Consider the following 20,421-nt stretch of genomic DNA (forward strand, 5'->3'; position numbering starts at 1 on the left):
TGTATCTGCTATTCATGGATTTATGACGTCTCAGATTCAGGTCTAACACTGGGCAGCACAATTCACTCAAACCTCAGTTCAAAGAAATACGTGATCCTGGTTGATATGAGGAGTTTAAGACGGGCATTGATCATTGTTCCTTCCAAAACCCAATCCTGAGGATGTCTATAATCGCAAAGCCTGGGGAGGGACAGGAGAAGTTCTGAAGTCAGAAAACAGATCAGTGACCCAAGACTGTCCCTCGAACAGAGACCTGTGCCTTGTCATGTCCATAGTCTCCAGGTAAACGAGAACTAAAAGCATTTTCTGAGGTGAGAGGATCAGGGAAAGAAAAGAGTGAGTGGTTTGAATAGCTGGGTTTCCAAAGGACTGGGGGCCCAGCTGGCAGGAGCAAATCAGCCCCCAACTCCCTGGCATCAGAACCCCCCTCAGCGAGGAGGTAGGTGCCTGAGGAAAGGTTTCTCTCCAACTCTGCCTCTGCTCACTTGCCTCTGCTGAAGCCCTGTGCCTGACTCTGGTAGGCAGTGGAAGCGATGCAGAGCTGCAATGTGCTGCTGACTCTTCAGGGGAGAGCCAGGCAGTGCTGACTTGGCCACGGTCACCGGCAAGCCAGTAGGGGCAGGGTGGATTGTAGGGGCTCCCTGACGAGATGCAAGTCAATGTCACAAAGGGCAGCTGGACTGTCAATGGGACCATGGAACCATGGGATTCCAGCACCCTGGCAACTTGTGGAGAGACTGTGACTTTTCCTGAAGTGGTGGAGGAAGAAGAGTGGGGCTCTTTCTACTACTCCTTTAAGGTAGGTGGGCTGCTTTCTCGTCCTCTTCATCTTCAGACCCATCTGACACTGTCTTTCAAGAGTAATTCACAGCATAAAGAAAATGACTGAATATTTAGCAAAGGTTTCTCAAATCCTAACAACTCTGAAGTTCAGAAATTAGTCAAAGCATTCCCAGAGACCAGGCAGCTGCAGGTCTTAAATACAGGAACCTGCATATGGTTTCCTGTGAGTACAGACAGGATTGTACTCTTGTCCCATTGTCAAAAATGAATTAGGTGTCATCTTAGGAGTTGATCTCCACATCTTTTTCCCTCAAACAAACAAAAATTTGGTTTTTCCTTTCTTTTATGGTAGTGCTATGGATATCAGCCTTAACAGGGAAATTGAGTTTCCCTAAATTTAAAGTAGGAATTAAGGAGAGGGGGGCTTGGTTTCACCCCAGTGAAAGGATGGATGAAAGGGCAAAGGTAGACCTTTGAATTCAGGACAGCCTTTTTGAATTTTTAATTCAGCCTTTGTGGTGATGGTTTGAGGTCATGGCTTTGACTGGGAAGTCTGAAAGTGAGCACAAGGCAGGCAACTCTAACTATAGCTGCCCCACCTGTGAGTTGGGTGACACAGGGCAAGTCACTACAACTCTCAGACTTTCAGTTTCTGGATCTGAAAAGATGGGATTATAATACCTACCCAGCCTTATTCAGATGGCTGATGTGAGGTTCAAGGAGCAAATGTATGTGACAATCCTTTGCAAAGTGACAAAGCACTAGAGAAAAGGAAATTAACAACTAAGCATGTCAAGGTGCTGCATGTGTGCTTTTAGAGGTGTCTGAATGTTAGGTACCTGAAAATAGCCCCAGATGTGCCTTGTGTACGGATACTCCTTTATTGAACTGAGCTGAATGAATATTGACAAAACAAATCTTCACAATGAGTTCTGTGGTCAATTAGCAATAGCTTCTTCATGTGACTTTCACAGGCAAACATCACAAACTTCAGGGGATATTTCTCTCTCTCTCTCTTTCTCTCTCTCTCTGTCTTTCTTCCTGTCTGTCTGTTTGCTCTCTCTCTTTCTCTCTTCTATCTAGCTGTCTGTTTTCTCTCCATCCCTCCTACCTCTCTGTCTGTCTCTTTCTCTGTGTCTCTGTGTCTCTCTCTATCTCTTTGTCTCTTTGCTCTCTCTGTCTTTCCAGCTCTGTATCTGTCTCCTCTCTCTATCTGTCTCCTCTCTCTATCTCTCTCCTCTGTCTCTGTCTCTCCATCTCTCTCTCGTCTCTCATCTCTCACACACACACACACACACATATACACACACACAAACATATGCCTTCTTGATTCATCAGTACCTGCAGAAATTCCAAAGAATCACAGGATCATAGATTTAGAGTTGGAAAGTCCAACCCTCATTTTATAGATGAAGAAACAGAGGTCTGGGGAGGGAAAGGGGATTTCCTAAAGTCATACCTATGATCATAGATCTAGAGATGAAAAGAATTTAGAGGCAATCCAGCCCAATTCCTTCATTTAACAAATGGGAAAACACGGGTTTTGGAGAGGGAGAGTGACTTGTACAAGGTCACATCTAATAAGTGTCAGAAGCAGGATTTGAAGTCATATTTCCCTGACTCTGAGGCCACTCTCCCACACTGTCCATTGTAATTATAGTTTTCTTCTCCAGAAGGGGAGTTGGGAGAAGGAAGGGAGATGCTTTCAAAGAAACCTAGTTTTTGACTCCCCATCCATTCTAGAATCAATTTCTTAATATATGTTCTATAACTTTTATGAGATGTTGGGCTTGTGTAATATTTACTATGCACTTCAAGGTGAATTACTTCCTCCTAGGCTCAGCTTACAATCCTCTCCAGACCAGCAAACCCCAGGGAAGGAGAAACTGAGATTAAAACAGTTCTCTCTCTCTAATGACTCATAAATATGAAGGGAGTGCAATTTGGCCAATGGGAAGCACCCCTCTGCTTTGGAGTATCTCAGTGCACACACGTGAGCACCCTGGCAGCAGCTTCCAGGAAAGGAAGAGAGAATTACAATCTGGGTTTGTTGCCCTACTCTGGTAACCGAGGAATCGTGTCCTCAAGACCATCACTGATTACAAATGATGAGTTTGTGGCTCAAAGAACAGGAGGTATGTAACCTGTAAGCATGTTTCTGGCCGTCTTCCTTCTCCCCTTTCTTCCCTCCCCCCAGTGAAGCCTGCCAGAGCAGAATCCCCTGTGATATTTATGGAACATGATAGCAAACAGAATGAAGAGATGCTGGTCATTGTGAATGCAACATTAATGAAGGAGAAACCAGGCCCTCTGAGATGTGTATAATAATCACTCTGAATGCAAAATCCCATTTCTCTGTTTCTAGAAAATGAGGGAGGAAACAATGAGGGGGGAGGTGGGGAGTGCAGTGCTTGATATCAGAATAAACTAGCAAATGCCTGCTGGCTCTTCAGGTGGCATAATCTCTGGAATTACTCCCATAAGCCTCATCCCCTTCCCACTGCCTCCTCCCCAAGAGCAGAACTTTTTGCTCCAAAATAATGGAGGCGGGAGGAAGGAAAGAACATGTCTGACTACTGGGGCACTAAGCCCACATTAATCTTGGAAATTATTATCATCAATTACTAAAAAGCACCATGGCTACCTGAGAGGTACATGCAAGCAATGGCCAGGAGACATGGTCACATAGATTTAGATGGCCTCACACTTTTTCCTTCCTTTGTTAAAGATAAAAATTCCCTACAAATGCCTTTTTAAGGGGAAGAAGGATGCTGGAGACCCTGAGCCCAGAGGGCGTGTATGTAAATAGAAGTAGATTCAAAGTGTATCCCTAGGAACTCACCTTGCCTTTCACTGAACAAACCTCTAGGACAAGGAATAAAGACTTTCTGCTTTAGTAAAGAGTTGAGGATAATGAGCTTCTGGTTGGCTTCCCATTCTCAGAAACTTAGCAAAGGTGCTTCGTGGGATACTTCTCAGTTAGCTATTTTCCTGTCCTGTCTTCGATGAGTGTTTTAGGAGGATGTGTGCTCTCCATTTAGCCTTGCCCTATGGGCTCATAGGATCAATCATCCTCCCCTGGTACTTGCTGAAAGTGAATCTGGCCTCAGAGAGGGGGTAGCCCTCCACCTCCTATCGCCACACTTCTGCCTCACCTTTAAGGACTCAGGAACATCTAGGAAGACAAAAGAAATGTGCTGGTTGGTGAGAGAAACAGGGCAATTGCTTTACTTTTGGTAATCTTAGGGGACCCTATGGTCCTGATGGTCCCTAAGAACATGACTTGTGAGACTCTTAGATAATATGACCCATGAGAAAGAGAGAAAGTAATAAAGTGTCAAGAAAGGTTTGGGGGATTTAAGACTCAGTTTGGAAGGGGAGGAGAAGGACCAGGCGGTTGATGCAACTCCAGCTTATATCCCCAATACCAATGATGGGGAAATATGTCAGCGTGACAACATCCAAAGGAGTCCTGACTCTTGCCATTCCTTGGACAGACCTTCTCATATTCCCCTGGTCAAGTCTGAGGTTGTAGTTTTTTTCTCATGAATCCAATAGTCCCAAGGGTAGCAAGAAGGTGACAGAAATACTAAGGGGCAATAATCCAGGAGGGTCACAGGAAAAAGTGATCCCTTATTCTCCTGGAGGCTTCTTCTAGAATCAGACTTTGCTCTTTTGGATTAACCCTTCGTCTCTGGTGGAGCAAGAAAAACTCATTCAGCTTTCCACAATGGGCTTCCAAGGTTGCAACAAAGACAAGAAATGATTTTGTAAAAAAAAAATCTTTCAAGCAAGGCAATGCTCTGCTGCTCTTCCCCAGGTCACTCAGAGAACCAGGCAGATGACGTCCCCATAGTCCTTGTGCTGATGCCTGGGGTGGATGGGTCAAAGCAGAGAAATCAGTGCATCCCAGGGGAGCAGTGAGAGGATTAGGTGAGGAAATCTTTTCTTTGATTTTCTTTTCACCATGAAGGAGGGACACATGAGGAGAAAAATACATGAGCGAATGAATATAGTTAATCCTACAAGTAGCAATCACTGAGGACAGATTGAGACTCAACACAGAAAGACCCTCCCACTGCTCAAATATTCTCATCTCAGTCAGGAATATCTCTGGCTGTTCTTTCAAACCACCTCTGAATTCAGAGGCCTTTTACCATGTTCCATAAAGAAGCTCAAGGGAAACAAAAAAATGTGGATACAGGGCCCTAGATTCATCATTGCTCAGGCCAAGATAGAGGCCCTGTGCAGAGGAAGGTAGCAGGGTACTGTAGACAATAAAAAGTGGTGCAGTGAGGGGCAGTAGGCTGAGGTTCAAAGCCCACCCAGGGCTTTGAATTATTTATTAATTATCATCCTGGACAAGTCACTTTACTTCTTTGAAACTCAGTTTCCCCATCTATAAAGTGAATGGTTCAACTAAATAACTTTAAGGTTTCTTATTCTGTGAACATTTTACCTCCAACAGTCAAAAACATATCTGAACTAAGAACGTTGCTTATTAACTTGAATACAGGTTACCAGTTATATCTACAACTCATTCTCATGATGGTGGTATTTGAAATAACCTTGGGAAATTCACAAAATTATAGATTTGGAGCTAGAAGTTACCTTAGATACTATCTAATTCAATTTATTTATGTGGCAATGAAGTCCCTGAAGAAATTAGCCAGCAAGTTCTCCCTTCCATGGCTCATGTAGTTTCTTTAGTGGTTCTAACAGCTATGACTGTTTAGCCAACTGAGGGAATCTCCAGACAAGCCTAGGGCCAGCCTCATCTCTTACCTCTTCTTCATCCTATCAATCACCCCCAAACCCAAATGGGGCTCTTTGCTCTGGAATATACAAGCAGGACTCTGGAGGGCATGGTGATCCATTTGAGCAGAGAGATAGGAGCCTACTTTTACTCACAGCTTCACTCAAGCCCATTACCCTGACCCGTTGACCAGAAAACTGGATCATTATCAAAGCCTTAAAAATAGCTATGAGCTGTAGCCAATTGTAGTGGGTAAGGAGCTGAGTTAGGAAGACATGGTTTCAAAGTTTATCTCCAAGATAAATTAGTAAAATGATCCTGGGCAAGGCATTTAAATTCTCAGCACTTTAGGCCACTCTAAAATGAGAAAGTGATGATTTGCTCTAATCGAGCGAGCTCCTATGATAATGAAATTGCTGGTCTGGATAAAAAAAAAAGAAGGGGGGAGAAGGCATCTACTGTTACTTTATGGAAGTTGAGAACTATAGAAGGAAACTCAGAAACTGTTCCATCCAATCTGTACCCCAAAGTAATTCCCTCTATCACATGACCAAAAGATAGCCATCCAGATACTGCTGAAGACCTCTACTGTGACATCTAAAAAGTTCAAGAGATACAGCTCCTGGGTAATTAATTATTTTATTAATATTGCTAGCATTTTATTAATAAAAGGGTCAGTGACACTCTTGAATGCCGAAGACCAATCATGGAGGTGGGATCACAGTTTATATACTCTTGGAACAGTGGGTGTTCCAGAGGGTGGCAATCAATTCAAATATCAGGGAGCCACAACTAGCATTGCACAGGACATAGCAACCGCAACATTAAAGCATCAGAGGTCATGGAACATGATATTCCAGAAGGCAAAAGAGCTAGACCTACAACCAATAATCAGCTATCCAGTGAAATTAAGTATAATACTTTAAGGGAAAATGGTAATTCAATGAAATAAAAGGATTTCAAGCTTTCATAAGGAGAAGACCAGAGTTGAACAAAAAAAAAATTGATCTACAATATCAAGACCTAAGAGAAGCCCAAAAAGGTAAAAAATGGAAAGAAAACATAAGAGATTCAGTGGAGCTGAACCGTTTACATCCCTCTATGGGAAGATGATACTTGTAATTGTTAAAAACTGTACCACCAACAGTACAGCTAGGAGGAATATACATAGACTGAGGGTACAGATATAAGGTGAATTTGAAGGGAAATGACATAAAAATGATTAAAGGATGAGAAAGAGGAGTACATATTTGATCTAGTGCAGAAGGAAGGGAGAGGCAGAATTGGGTGAATTATTTCACTTGAAGAGCCACCTATTATAGTGGAGGTAAATATGGGAGGGTGGGTGATGGGCATTACTTGAACCTTACTCTCATCAGTATTGCTCAGAGATGGGGCAATATGCACAATCAGTTGAATATAGAAATCTATCTTAACTGACAGGAAACTAGGAGGAGAGGAGATTAAGTAAGGGTGGGGGGAAATGGACTGACAGAAGGGAGGACAGATCAGGGGAGTTAGTAGACAGAAGCAAAATACTGTTGAGGAGGGCAAGGGTCAAAGGAGAGAGATGACAAACAGGAGAAAACAGAGAATGGAGGGAAGTACACAGTTGGTAACCATAACTGTGAATGTGAATGAGATGAATTTCCCACATAAAATGGAAGTGGATAGCAGAGTGGATCAAAAACCAGAATCTTACAATGCATCGTTAACAAGAAACACACTTGAAGCAGAGAGACAGGAACAGGATCTATTATGCTTTAACTGAAGTTAAAAAAAAAAAGCTGATCTTGGACAAAAAACAAAAGCAAAAAAGATCTAATTAAAAGAGATAAGGAAGAAACTACATCTTGCTAAAAAAAAAAGTACCATAGACAATGAAGTTATATCAATACTAAACTTACATGCACCAAGTGGTATATATAGCATCTAAATTCTTAAAAGAAAAGTTAAGTGACTTACAGCCTCATGACCAAATGAGAGGGAGCATTACAAAATGTAAAATAGATCATTTTGATCATATTAAATTAAAAAAGCCTTCTCACAAACAAACAAAACCAAGACTAGAAGGAAAGCAGAAAGCTGGGAAACAATCTTTACAGCAAGTGTTTCTAATAAAGGCCTCATTTCTAAAACATATAGAGAACCGAGTCAAATTTATAAGAATACAAACCGTTCTCCAATTGATAAATGATCAAAGGATAAGAACAGGCAGTTTTCAGATGAAGAAATCAAAGCTACTTATAGGCATAGGAAGAAGTGCTCTCAATCACTTTTGATTAGAGAAGTGCAATTTCAAATACCTCTGAGGTACCACCTCACATCTATCAAATCGGCTAATATGACAAAAAAAGGAAAAAGATAAATATTGGAGAGGATGTGGGAAAAGGGAGACATTAATGAACTATTGGTGGAGTTGTGAACTGATCTAACCAGTCTGGGGAGCAATTTGGAACTGTGCAACCAAACTGCACGTACCCTTTGATCTAGTAATACCACTACTAGGTCTGTATCCCAAAGAGACCATAGAAAAGGGAAAAATGTGCAAAAATATTTAAAACAGCCCTTTGTGTGATGGCAAAATATTGGAAATTGAGGGGATGCCCATTCATTGGGGAATGACTGAACAAGCTGTGGTATATGAAGGCAACAGAATGTTATTGTGCAATAAGAAATGATGAACAGGCAGATTTCAGAACAACCTGGAAAGACTTGTATGAACTGATGCAATGTGAAATGAGCAGAACCAGGAAAGCATTGCACCCAGTATCAGCAACATCGTGGGATGATCAGTTATGAATGACTCAGCTCTTCTCAGCAACACAATGATCCAAGACCAGTACAAAGGACTCACAAAGGAAACTGCTGCCCACATCCAGATAAAGAACTGATGGACTCTGAATTCAGATCGAATCATACTTTTTTTCACTCACTGTATTCTTTTTTGTGATTTTTTTCCTTTTGTTCTGTTTCTTCTTTCACAACTGTGACTAATAAGGAAATATGTTTTACATGATAGTGCATGTATACCCTACATCAAATTGCCCACCATTTTCAGAAGGAAAGGAGGGAGAAAAAATTAGGAACTCAAAATCTTGCAAAGATGAATACTAAAAATTGTCTTGACTTGTAATTGGGTAAAAAATAAAATATTTAAAAATGGGTGTGATTTTTGAAAGAGAAAAAATCACATGTAGAGAGAGTTAACATAGTGGAGTAGAAAGAGCAGTGAATTTGTTATAAGAGAGCACAGGTTAGAATCCTGGCACTGGTACTTCAATCTGTATGATCTTGGGAAATTCAATTTATTTCTATGAGCCCTAGTTTTCTCATCTATAATAGGAGGCTGCCAGATAAGATGATTTACAAAGTTCCTTTCAGCAGTAAATCCTATCATGCTCAGAGTCAAAAAAGCAGAGGCCTCATTTCTGAATTTAGGGTATAACCTACATTTCATGGTGAAAACTGTATGCGGAAACAGTGGGTTTTTTTCACTGGCTACATAATTTTAATAAAATTAAAACTTTATGAAATATGCATTATGAAATTGTGTTGCCAAAATGGGGTCAGGGCCTATGGGCATTGTTTCTGGTTATTGTTAGTTGGGTATGGTGGCTTATAGACTCTGGCTGTAATTAAAGCGCTATCAAACTGCCCTTATCATGGAGGGGCTTTATAGTCACCACACCCTATCAAATTGGAGCTAAGAGGGCCAACAGGTGACACTCAAAAGATGAAGGCCAGAAGCTGATAGCAGGGATCAATGACCGACTGCCACCACAAGACCAGTGGAGAACGGAAAAGTCCAGAAAATCGAGAAGGACGGGAGGAGCAGAGACTCCCCGTACAGTGGGGAGAAGCTAAAACACAACACGATGCCCAAGGGAAGTGCAAGCTGGGAACAGTGCCAAACAGGGAATGGCCAGAACAAGTAGGTTAATGACATCACCATATGACGACAGCTGGGATGCAAGCAGACAGAGAAGGTAATAGCCGGCGGTGTGGCGGGGTGAACTTGAAATGTTCAATATGAACATCTATTTACCCCTTGGAAATCAGTAAGTGGTACAAATCAGGGCTTGATTTATTATTTTGTTAATCATCTAGACTTAAGAAAGTGGTAGAGATATGTTAATAAAGCAGCTTAAATTATGTGTGTTGTGTGTATTTTTTTTGGGGGGGAGCCATTTATTAAAAATTTGCCAGCACGCGCTAGTTGGAGTTTCTGTCCCCTTTACTCTTTATGCAGAGAAGAAACCTAACTCTCTTTGTGAGCTCTGATGCACCTCATAGTTTTCTCCACTCTTTAAGCTATTCCGACATAGGAGTCACGAGGTGAGGTATCAAATTAAAATACTACTTCATAATAATTCTTTGCTTTCAAAGAACTTGGGCTTGAGTTTTTGAAGAAATATTCATATCTACTTCTTGGCATGGGCAATAGGAGGGATTCTATACAAAGATCGTCCTATTTACGGACCCATAGCTTTTGTGGACAGGAGAGTTCCTTTAACCTTAGGATTAAAAGATAAATGAGTCCTCAAAATACTAAACCCTCTACCGGCCTTGCAAGAGACCTACGGGTCAATTTCAATAGACTTAGGCAATACCTTTGTTAATCAATAGCAAATCCGAATAATGGATCACAGGAGGCCTCTAGGCAGAGCCTAGAGGTGGAGGACAAACAACGGCTCAGCTGAACTCCCCCAATATTCCCCCCCAAACAATTTTAAAATGATGCTTCAGATCAAAGTCTTGGGCGGCAGAGTCAACAAAAGGTCTGGGTGAGCCAATTTTCCAGCCCAAGATGGCTTAGGAGGTTGGCAGGAAAGTCTCTCAGGGTGGTGATGGGCCTGGAGCACAGTGCACGCGGAGGTAACAGGCCTTAGAGGGGGTCGCATCAGTGGCAGCAGCAACTTTGGAGCTCTCAGCCCACAGACAACTGTTTGGGTTTGGCAACTGATCCGAAGGAGATTACAAGGGACTTTTTGCTGGTACTGGGTGCAGGACCCTGTTGCATTGCCCATGCACTATTCCAGTTGCAGTCCCAGTACAAAGAGGAGCACTAACACTTGTGGCTTCGGGGAAGCAAGGGTCCTGGTCGCAGCTGGGGCCTTAGTCACAGTTGCAGGGCAGAGAAGAGTGCTTGTGGTTACTTACAAGTGAGCAGGGGTCCTGGTCATAGTTCCAGGGTCAAGAGGAGCTCTAGAGTTTACAGCTGTAGGGGAACAAAGTCTCTTCCTGGGTAAAGACCAGAGCACGGGCCAAGAGAGTGGTGACCACACCTTTCCTTAGATCACACCACCTTGAAAGCACAGAAAACCTAGAGACCCCCAGAACTAGCTCTGAAAACAGCAGCATGAAAAACCCGATGCTTGGCTCAGTGCCTTCTGTACCCCCAGAACAGAGCCCAACTTTTACATAAAGTTAAAAGTCAAGAAATAGGTTGGAAAAACGAGCAAACATTTTTGGGGTCCAGGCGAGTGATTTGCTTGATGTGAGAAACTCTCAGATGAGGACTCTCCCTCTACCACTGCAGGCATCTGCTCTGTGTCTTCCAGAGTTGTCTGGGGATGATGAAAAGTGAAATGACTTGCCCAGGGTCAGTGTCAGAGGCAGGACTCAAGCCATTGTCTTTCTAACTCCAAAGTCACACCTCACTCACTGAGGCAGCTCAGTGCCTAAACAGAAATTTCCTAAATTAATTCATCCAGAGGGAAAGAGAGGTTAGGCTTCTTCTGCTGGATCCCATCAAGCATAACTAGGAGCAGTGGGGATGTTCAGGGGTTCAGGGTGAAGGGGGTGGGGTCAGTAAGGCAGATTTAGACTTGACTTAAGGGGAAAAAGCTTCTGAAAAACTAGGATCTGTCCAGAACTGGAATGACTTATCCAAAGGATAGAGTGGGTGAACTCTTCAAGGAGAGGCTAGGTGATTAATTATCAGGGATAGTCTAATATTGTAAAGGGGATTCCTATTCAGTGAATTCTTATGAATTCCTATGAATTCAGTGAATTCCTAAGAACTTGACTCATTATTTAATATTCCATCCTCTAAAGCAAAGATTCTTACTTTTTTACTTTCTTTCTCTTTCCTTCTTCCTCCCTCCCTCCTTCCATTCTTCTTCTTTCCTTTTCCTTCCTTCTTTCCTTTTCCTTCCTTCCTTTCTTTCTTTCCCTCTTTTCTTCCTTCTTTCTCTCCTTCTTTTTTTCTTTCTTTCACAGTTAGGTAGTACAATGGATAGAGCACTGAGCCTGGAGTCAGGAAAACTTGAGTTCAGATCCAGCTTCAGGTGCTCACTAGTTGTATGTTGCCAGGCAACTCATTTAACTTACCTCAGCTTCAGTTTCCTCATCTGTAAAATGTGAATAATGATAGCTCCTACCTTCTAGGTAGAGTTAGGTAAAGGATAAATGAGATATTCATAAAGCACTTAGCATAATGCTTGGCACATAGGAGTTGGCTTAATAAATCCTTGCTTCTTTCCTTCCTTTTCAAGTTGGGTGAAGCCTATAGACCCTTCTCAAAATAACATTTTTAAATGCATGAAACAAAATGCATAGGATTACAAAAGAAACCAAAGGTTTGTGAAAATAAAGTTATATTTTTTTCCATCCAGATTTTACAAACCCCCTGAAATCTGGCTACAGATTCTTTGGGGTGTCTGTGGGCCCTAGGATAAGAACCTTTACTTTAAAGTATAGTTTTATTTTCTTTTTAAATTTTTTTTACATTTTCAGTACACTTATTTATTTTTACACTTGAGTTCTGAGTTATCTCCCTCCCTCTCTTCCAACCCCACATTAGAAAAGGCCAACATTTGATATAGATATATGTGGAACCATACAATTCATTCTTCCATATATCAGTTCTTTCTCTGGAGGTGGAGAGCGTTTTCCTTCCTAAGTCCTTTGTAGTTGATTTGAATGATCATATACTCAAAATAATTTAGTCATTCACAGTTACTCTTTGAACAACATCATTCTTCCTGTATACAACATTCTCAATTCTGCTTGTTTCCCTCTGCATTATTTTATATGGGTCTTTCCATTTTTTTTTTCTAAAATCAACCTGCTCATCATTCCTTACAGCCCAGTAGTGTTTTATCATAATCATATGCCACAACTTGTTCAGCCATTCCCCAATTGATGGACATCCCCTTACTTTTCAATGCTTTGCCACTACAAAGAGAGCTGCTTAACATATGAGTTCTTTTCCTTTTCCCCGATCATTTTGGGAGGTAATATTGACGAGTCAAAGGCTATATACAGTTTTACGACTCTTTGGTTCAATCAGTTCACAATTCTACCAAAAGCATAGTCATGTCCCGATTTTTCCACATCCCTGCCAACATTTGTCATTTTCCTCTTCTATTATTTTAGCCAATCTGATAGGTATGAGATGGTACCTCAGAGTTGTTTTAATTTGTGTTTCTCTAATCAATAACAACTTAGAGCATTTTTTCACACGAGTTTCATGTGGATTTCCTTTCAATAATTATACATGAAGTTTGGGGGTGGGCAGCATCTGTTAAGTGTCAAAATATAAATTCACTTGGAAAAACGAACTAACAGCTAAAGAAATTTGTAAAACTTATTGCCAATTTCAATTCTCTGGAAGTAAGTGGAGCTCATATTTATAACACTTTTCAGAATGACAACAACAATAATAATAACGATAGTAGCTTAATGAATACAGCACCGAGACCATAAGCCTGTGAATTAAGGTGGTAGAGAGCATAAGAAGATGTATTTTTCCCTTTATGTTGTTGCTGTTTGGGCCTCAGTAAAAGGTAATAAATGTTCTGTCCACAGGTGACGAGACTGATCACTTTGAAAAAAAGTTATAGAAACAGCTTGTGGTAGATTTTGGGGTAAACTGGAATCAGTTACCTCATATTCTCAAAATAAGTCCTGGAATTCTAGAAGGTACATCTGACAACTCACATCAGCCTAGTATCCTGCGAGTTACCACTGATAAATTAATTATTTTGATGAGGGGGGGAGCAAAGTGACCTTTAAACTATTGTTATACAATATACACAGTGTTGATAATCATGTAATCAGAAAGAACAAAAAAAAAAAGATGGAACAGAATAATGAGTAAGCATGGTGATCAGACTTGGTCCTGGAGAAAAACTTAGATTATGCACCCTCCCTTTTCTTTGCAAAGATGGGGGACAAAGGGGCAGCTAGGTGGTTCAGTGGATCGAGCACTGGCCCTGAAGTCAGGAGGACCTGAGTTCAAACCTGGCTTCAGACACATAACACTTAACACTTTCTAGCTGTGTGACCCTGGGGAAGTCACTTAACCCCAACTGCCTAAAAATAAAAAACAAAAACAAAATCCCCAGACAAAGATGGGGGACAATGGTGGCGGAATGTTGCATTTATCGCTATACACAACTGATGTCATAAATGCTCTCATTCAATTATTTCCATTTTCTCTTTTTAAAATGTTACAAAAGATGACTCACATGGTAGAAGATGAGGGAGGGCTAGATTCAGAAACAAAGGTAAAAAGCAAATGATCAATAAAAATATGATTTAAAAGAATGTTATAAGTGACAAACCTCCACTAAATGCTTCATAGTACGATGGAAGTGACTCTGGGTTCTCGAAAGCTCTGCTGGCAAAACACAGGCTCTGTCAGACCCTGCTGAAGTGGGGAGGTGGGTTCCACACCCTTACCTCAATGAATATGATTGTCAAGTCTATAAACATTTACTGAGTGCTTCTGTTTGCCAGGCATTGAGCTGGGGAAACAAACAAAGATAAAAGACAGTCCCTGTTCTTGAGAAGTTCACAGTCTAATAGGGGATACCTCATTAAAAAAAAAACTATGTAAAAATTCTATAGAGGGGGCAGCCAGGTGGTGCAGTGGATAGAGCACCAACCCTGAAGTCAGGAGGACCTGAGTTCAAATCTGGCCTCAGACACAGAACACTCACTAGCTGTGTGACTCTGGGCAAGTCATTTAACCCCAATTGCCTCACCAAAAATAAAAATAAAATAAAATGCTATAGACAGGATAAATATAAAATAATCCACAGAGGAAAGATATTAGAATTAAGAAAGATTGGGGAAGGTTGTTTGTGGAAGATGGGATTTTAGTCGGTACTTGAAGGAAGCTAGGGAAGCCAGGAGGCAGAGATATGGAAGGAAAGCATTCCGGGTTTGGGAGACAGACCGAGAAAATGCCCAGAGTCGGGAGACAAAATGTCTTATTCAAGAAACAACAAGGAAGCTGCTGTGACTGGATAATATGTAATATTATTAAATGTTCATGATGGGTAATATATAGTATAATGTTATTAGATATAATCAGTTATAGACCATGATGTTTTAAATTTGTAAATAACATAGTTCATGTCCTTTGATCTATTTATAAAATGAAAGGCTATCTCCAGTCGTCCTGATCTATATCTGGCCACTGGACCCAGATGGCTCCAGGGGAGAAAGTGAGACTGGTGACCTTGCACAGCCCTCCCTTACCTAAATCCAATTCACTGGAAAGTCATGGCATCATCTTCCTGATGTCATGGCCCTCTTCGAGAATGAAGGATAAATGACAACAATGAAGTGAGAAACTCTTTGGGTCAAGAAAGGTGTGGCTGATGGGTGCTCCATACATGCTAACCATGTCTGTGGGAACTTCCATCAAGTGGATGGATTTCAGCCGGTGTGAGTCATAGGAAGAAACATTCTTGTGATGAAAGAGTTTGGGGCATCATTTATGCAATCATGGCTTAATCATCTATTTAAGCTAAAATCTTCATCTGTTTCTGGTTCAATGCCTAATTGGCAGATTCTAATGATTCCTGGCTTCCGTGATTGAGAGGGCTGTGGTGGTTCAGGATCCAGAGAGATCGTTGAAGGGACAGATGAATAAGAGAATCTTGGAGACAGAAGAATATTTAAGGCTTGCTTGATACTAGATTTAGAACTGAAAGGGAACTTAGTGGTCATTGAGGCCAGGTTCTTCTCCAAGTGAAGAAACTGAGATAGAGAAAGGCTAAGTGACTTGCCAAGGATCTGTGTCGGAGGTGGGGCTTGAACCCAAGCCTTCCCCACTCCAAAGGCCATGCTTTCTCCACTACTGTCTGTCCTCTATCTAGCTTGCCCCCTCCCCGATCATGAACCCTATGAGAGTTTTACAATCCCCACTTAAACATCTCCAGTAACAAGACACTCCCCCAAGACATCCCATGCTCCTTCTGGACACTGTAAATGGTTTGGGATCTTTTCCTTATGTTAAACTAATGGCATACTTCCTGTAACTTTTTGCTGTAAGTCTCAGCTCTTCCTCTCCCTCCCCCCAAGGTCAAGACAAACAGAACAAGTTTAATCCCTTACTCACAGGGTAACCCCTCCTAAAAAACAACTGTCTTGCCCCACTCCCTATCCCCCAAGGGTTCTCTTTCTCAGACTAAAATGCCACGGCATAGCGGAAAGAGTTTTAGCCTGGAGTCAAAGACCCTGGGTTCAAATCCCACCTTTGCTGTTGCTCATCCATGTGATGTTCAGCAATTCACTTGACCTTTCTGGGCTTTAGTTTCCTCCTCTGTACAATGAGGGATTTGAACTAGATAGTTTCTAAGTACCTTCCAGCTCTAGATGTATGATAATACAATGATCCTAGGTCACTGGCAGCTTTGTGGCTCAGTGGACCGAGCACTAAGCCTCAAGTCAATAAGACCTGAGTTCAAATCCAGACTCAGACACTGACTAGCTGTGTGACCCTGAGCAAGTCACTCAATCTCAATTTGCTCATCTATGAAATAGGGGTGATACTAGTAGTACCTACCACCTCCAGTTGTCATTATCAAATGAAATAACATTTGGGAAGCACTTTGCAAACCTTTAAAGCCACATATAAATGCTAGTTATTATTACCTATGATACCCACATCCTTCAATGGATCCCTCACACTTTTGTAGCAGATAAAATTCAAGACTGAGTCAGAAATACCTGTGTTTAAATATGGCTTCTGATATTTAGTAGTTAAATAGCTATGAATACCTTCACTGATACTCAATTTCCTTTCTTGTAATATGATGAGGGTGGTGGTGGTAGTGGTGATGATGGCAATGATGAAGATGAAGATAATGATGTCATCTGTAGGTGGTACCGCACAGGGTTGTTGTGAGGCTCAAATGATACGGTGTATATAAAGCATTTTGCAAACCTGAGTGGCCTAGGGGAATACTAGCTGTTGGGAGCACTTCGTGGCTTTCCCTGGTCACCCTCTTTGGGGCGAAAGCTTTGACAGGGTCATGATTGACAACTCAAAGCCTGTGCTTCAGGGAAAGATCCAGTGCTTTTCAGGACAGCTCAATAATGGGATTCTAACATCAAAACAAAGACTGAAAATGAGATTCTTCTGACTCAAGTGAAAGTGGAGCATTTCACTAATAATCTGTACTGGATGCAAATGAATGAGCTTCAAAATCCCTTGTGTCTGAAAGAAATTGATCCTACCTAAGAGAAAGTAAGCTGAGGATAATAAAAGTTTTAATACAATCTTAGCGCTGGGCCTATGGCATCCGTGCTGAGCTGCTTCAGGCTAATGGCAAATCCCATCTATACAACTGGTCAGGGTAGAGAGAGGAGATGTATTCCTCAAGTCTATCTTCCAGCCCAGTCTGAAAAATAAGTTAGAAAGGTCATTTAGTGTCCTCCTTTAGACATAGCCCTAGAACTAGAGCTTCTGGTTTCCAACTACGGGAGATCATGCCAATACGTAAAGATACAGTCGTTCAGTAAAAAAATCATGTTGAATTCTTTCCGTGGTCCTCACAATCTTTGTTTTCTTGGTGTAGAACACATTCCATTTCAACAGATTTAAAGTCACATTTACCATTTCTTGGTTAAACTTGAATGTGGTTGTATTGAATATTCTCCCAAATAAAATGAGGGTGGGACTTAGACATCTCGGGCATATATCATGATCCCAATAAGATCTGTTGCAATGGCATTTGACCTAGAGTCAAGAAGGAAATACCCATTCCAGAGGTCTTGAGGGAGGAGTAATCACAGATGATATAGCATCTTTTAAGAATTCTGAGCTGATCATGGGATAGGAACTTTAACACCAAAAAAAAAAAAAAAAAAGAGAATGGCCCTTACATGCCATCTAGTCTAACCCCATCATTTTACATATGAAGAAACTAAGACACATAGAAGGGAAATGACTTACCTATTATGTGACAGAGCCAGCCTTTGCATTCAGATCCTATGAGGCCAAGTCTAGTATATTTGATTTGGTAGCCAAATGGTTTAAAAAAAAAACAAGAAACAAGTCCAGCTTATAGTCAACCGTTGCTCTCAATCTGGTGAAACCATTGCTCTCATTTGAAAGGCAGAAACACAACTGTCCTGGCTGTGGGCTGGGCCCAGCTGCAGAGGTGGGAGCCAGCAACCTCTCTGGCTTCAAAGGGATTCTTGTTGGCTCTGGGGCACATCAACAATTAGATTCGGGTCAGGGGAGAGAACATGCAGGGGTCGCTTTCCTTGGAAATCCAGCCTTGTGGTTTGGCATGGTAGGGATTTGGATGGCCTGTTTGGGGGAGATTTTCTGGTACCAACAATGCAAAGAAGGCCTTTAATGCATTTGTATATTCTAGGATTCCCAAACACAATTAGCTCAGGGTCTGCCGAAGCAAAGAGCCAGAACGTACTGGGTCTGATGTGCTAAAAAACAAAAAACAAAAAAAACCTGTTTTCCAGATTACTGATCCATCAAATCTTGAGCCTTGGATTTGTGAGCAGGCTACCCCTATTCTCCCACCAAAGTGATGCAAGCACAGGGCCTCTCTAAACTTCCTAGGGGGTCAGCACAGGCCTGGGTTAGAGTCCGTAGCATAGGAAAAGTGAACAAGCTCCACCCCAAAAGGAGCTCAGAGAAACCTGTTCAACTGAATGAACATTGGATCACTGATTACGTGAGCTTTCTCAAGGACAATAGAAGCAGGCTGGCTGGCCTGCCAAAGGCTTGCCTAGCTTGTTCTCTTTTCCTAAAAGATGAAGCAACAGAGTTTGCTGTTCCTCTCATGGGACACTACATCTCCCATTGTCCATCTCCCAGCTTTTTGCCTTTGTGTTGATTATTTCCAGTTCCTGAAATGATGCCCCCCTCCTTTCTGCCTCCAGACTTCCCTAATTTCCTTTAAGACTCTGCTCAAATGCACCTTCTGATTGAAGCCTTTCCTGTTCTCTCCTTCCTTTCCTTCCTGCCCCCCATACCTTCCCTTTGAGATGATAGCAATCATAACAATAACAATAAAGAGCATTTATATGGATATATATATATATATATATGTATTTTAAAGTTTACAAAGCATTGTATAGATATTACCTCATTTGACATCTTGATAGATGAGGGAAGTGCTATTCTTAAACCCATTTTACAAATGAGGAAACTGAAGCTGACAGCAATTAAATAACGTGCCCAAGGTGACATTACCTTCCCCTTACATAGTGCATGTATGTACATAGTTGTTGTCATGTTGTTTCCCTCATCAGGATGTGAGCTCCTTGAGAGAAGGGACCATGTTTTTGTCCATATTTATGCATTTTGGACAGTGCTTAGCACATAGTAAGTACTTAATAAGTGCACATGCACTGATTGATTTAGACCTAACTGCCATTTGTGAAGAACGCCATGCTAAGTGGTTTGCAAAAATAGTTCTATGGGATTCAGGACTGGATTTTCAAAACTATTAACCAAAGTCTTATATATTCAAAATGGTCCCATGCAGATTTAATAGTATTCTGACGGGAGTGTAAGAAAAGATTACACTAAAATCAGCAAACATTCATTGAGCACCTACTACATGCCATCATTGTGCTGAGCACTGGGGATGCAAGAAAAAAGAACCTGACTTTAAAAAGCTTATATTCTAATGGGGGGAGAGGGAGTGCAATGTATAAATCAACAAGTATAACACAAGGTAATAATAACAATTACAATAACAATAATAATAATAATGTAGTATTTTGTTGAGTCATTTCAGACTCTTTGTGACTCCATTTGGGATTGCCTCACGAAGATACTGAAGTGGTTTGCCATTTCTTTCTCCAGCCCATTTCACAGATGAAGAAACTTAGGCAAAAAGGATTAAATGACTTGCCCAAGGTCACTCAGCTAGTAAATGTCTGAGATCAGATCTAAACTCAAGATAGATGAGTCTTCCTCACTCCAGGCATGGCACTCTATCCACTGCACCACCTGGTTGCCACATGTGGCACTTAATGAGAAGTTAAAAGTTTGCCAAGCAATGTGCGTACTTTTTCTTATTAAAGCCTCATAAAAATATCTGTGTGGTAGGCATTAGATGCATTACTATGCAGATTTTTACAGATTAGGATTTTGACATGTCAAATGATTTGCTCATGTTCATTTTGGTAGTAAGTGTCAGAGGCAAGCTTTCAATCTAGAACTTGTTAATTCCAAGTTTTCATCCTTATTTCTTTGTTACTACCTATTCATGTAACTGGTATTTAATAAATAATTATTAAGCTTAATAATAATAATAATAATTACATGTAATAATACTTGAATTTAATAAATAGCTCTTGAGTTTATCAGTAAAAATAATTGAATATAATAATAATATTTATTTATTAGGTAACTATTGAGTAAATGGATGAATGGGTGCATAGCCATTGTGCAATGGAGAGAACCCTGGAACTGGACTGGGGTCTAGGGTAAAAATTCAGGTTATGCCTCTGACTTCCCTTACGACCTCGGGCTTAATCTAGTACTTAATCTCTGTATACCTCCATTTTTTCACATGTAAACAAAATAAATGGAATGACAAATGAAAAAAGCATTGATTAAGTACTTCCTTTGTGCCAAATGTGAAAGCTGGACCAGATGA

The 20,421-nt window shown here is 41.1% G+C and overlaps 1 protein-coding gene across 3 annotated transcripts in view; it reads left to right on the forward strand.

Annotated features, from left to right (window-relative positions):
* The first annotated feature begins 649 nt into the window (after nt 1-649).
* NPSR1 (neuropeptide S receptor 1) overlaps nt 650-20,421 on the forward strand; it is a 163,858-nt gene continuing 144,086 nt past the window's right edge. For all 3 annotated transcript variants that reach the window (XM_027864106.1, XM_027864108.1, XM_027864107.1), the window contains exon 1: nt 650-799. In XM_027864106.1, coding sequence (XP_027719907.1) covers nt 650-799 — 150 coding nt within the window. The remainder of the gene's footprint in view (nt 800-20,421) is intronic.

This window comes from Vombatus ursinus, unplaced genomic scaffold, assembly GCF_900497805.2.
Source record: "Vombatus ursinus unplaced genomic scaffold, bare-nosed wombat genome assembly UNPS02014773.1, whole genome shotgun sequence".
Taxonomy (NCBI): domain Eukaryota; kingdom Metazoa; phylum Chordata; class Mammalia; order Diprotodontia; family Vombatidae; genus Vombatus; species Vombatus ursinus.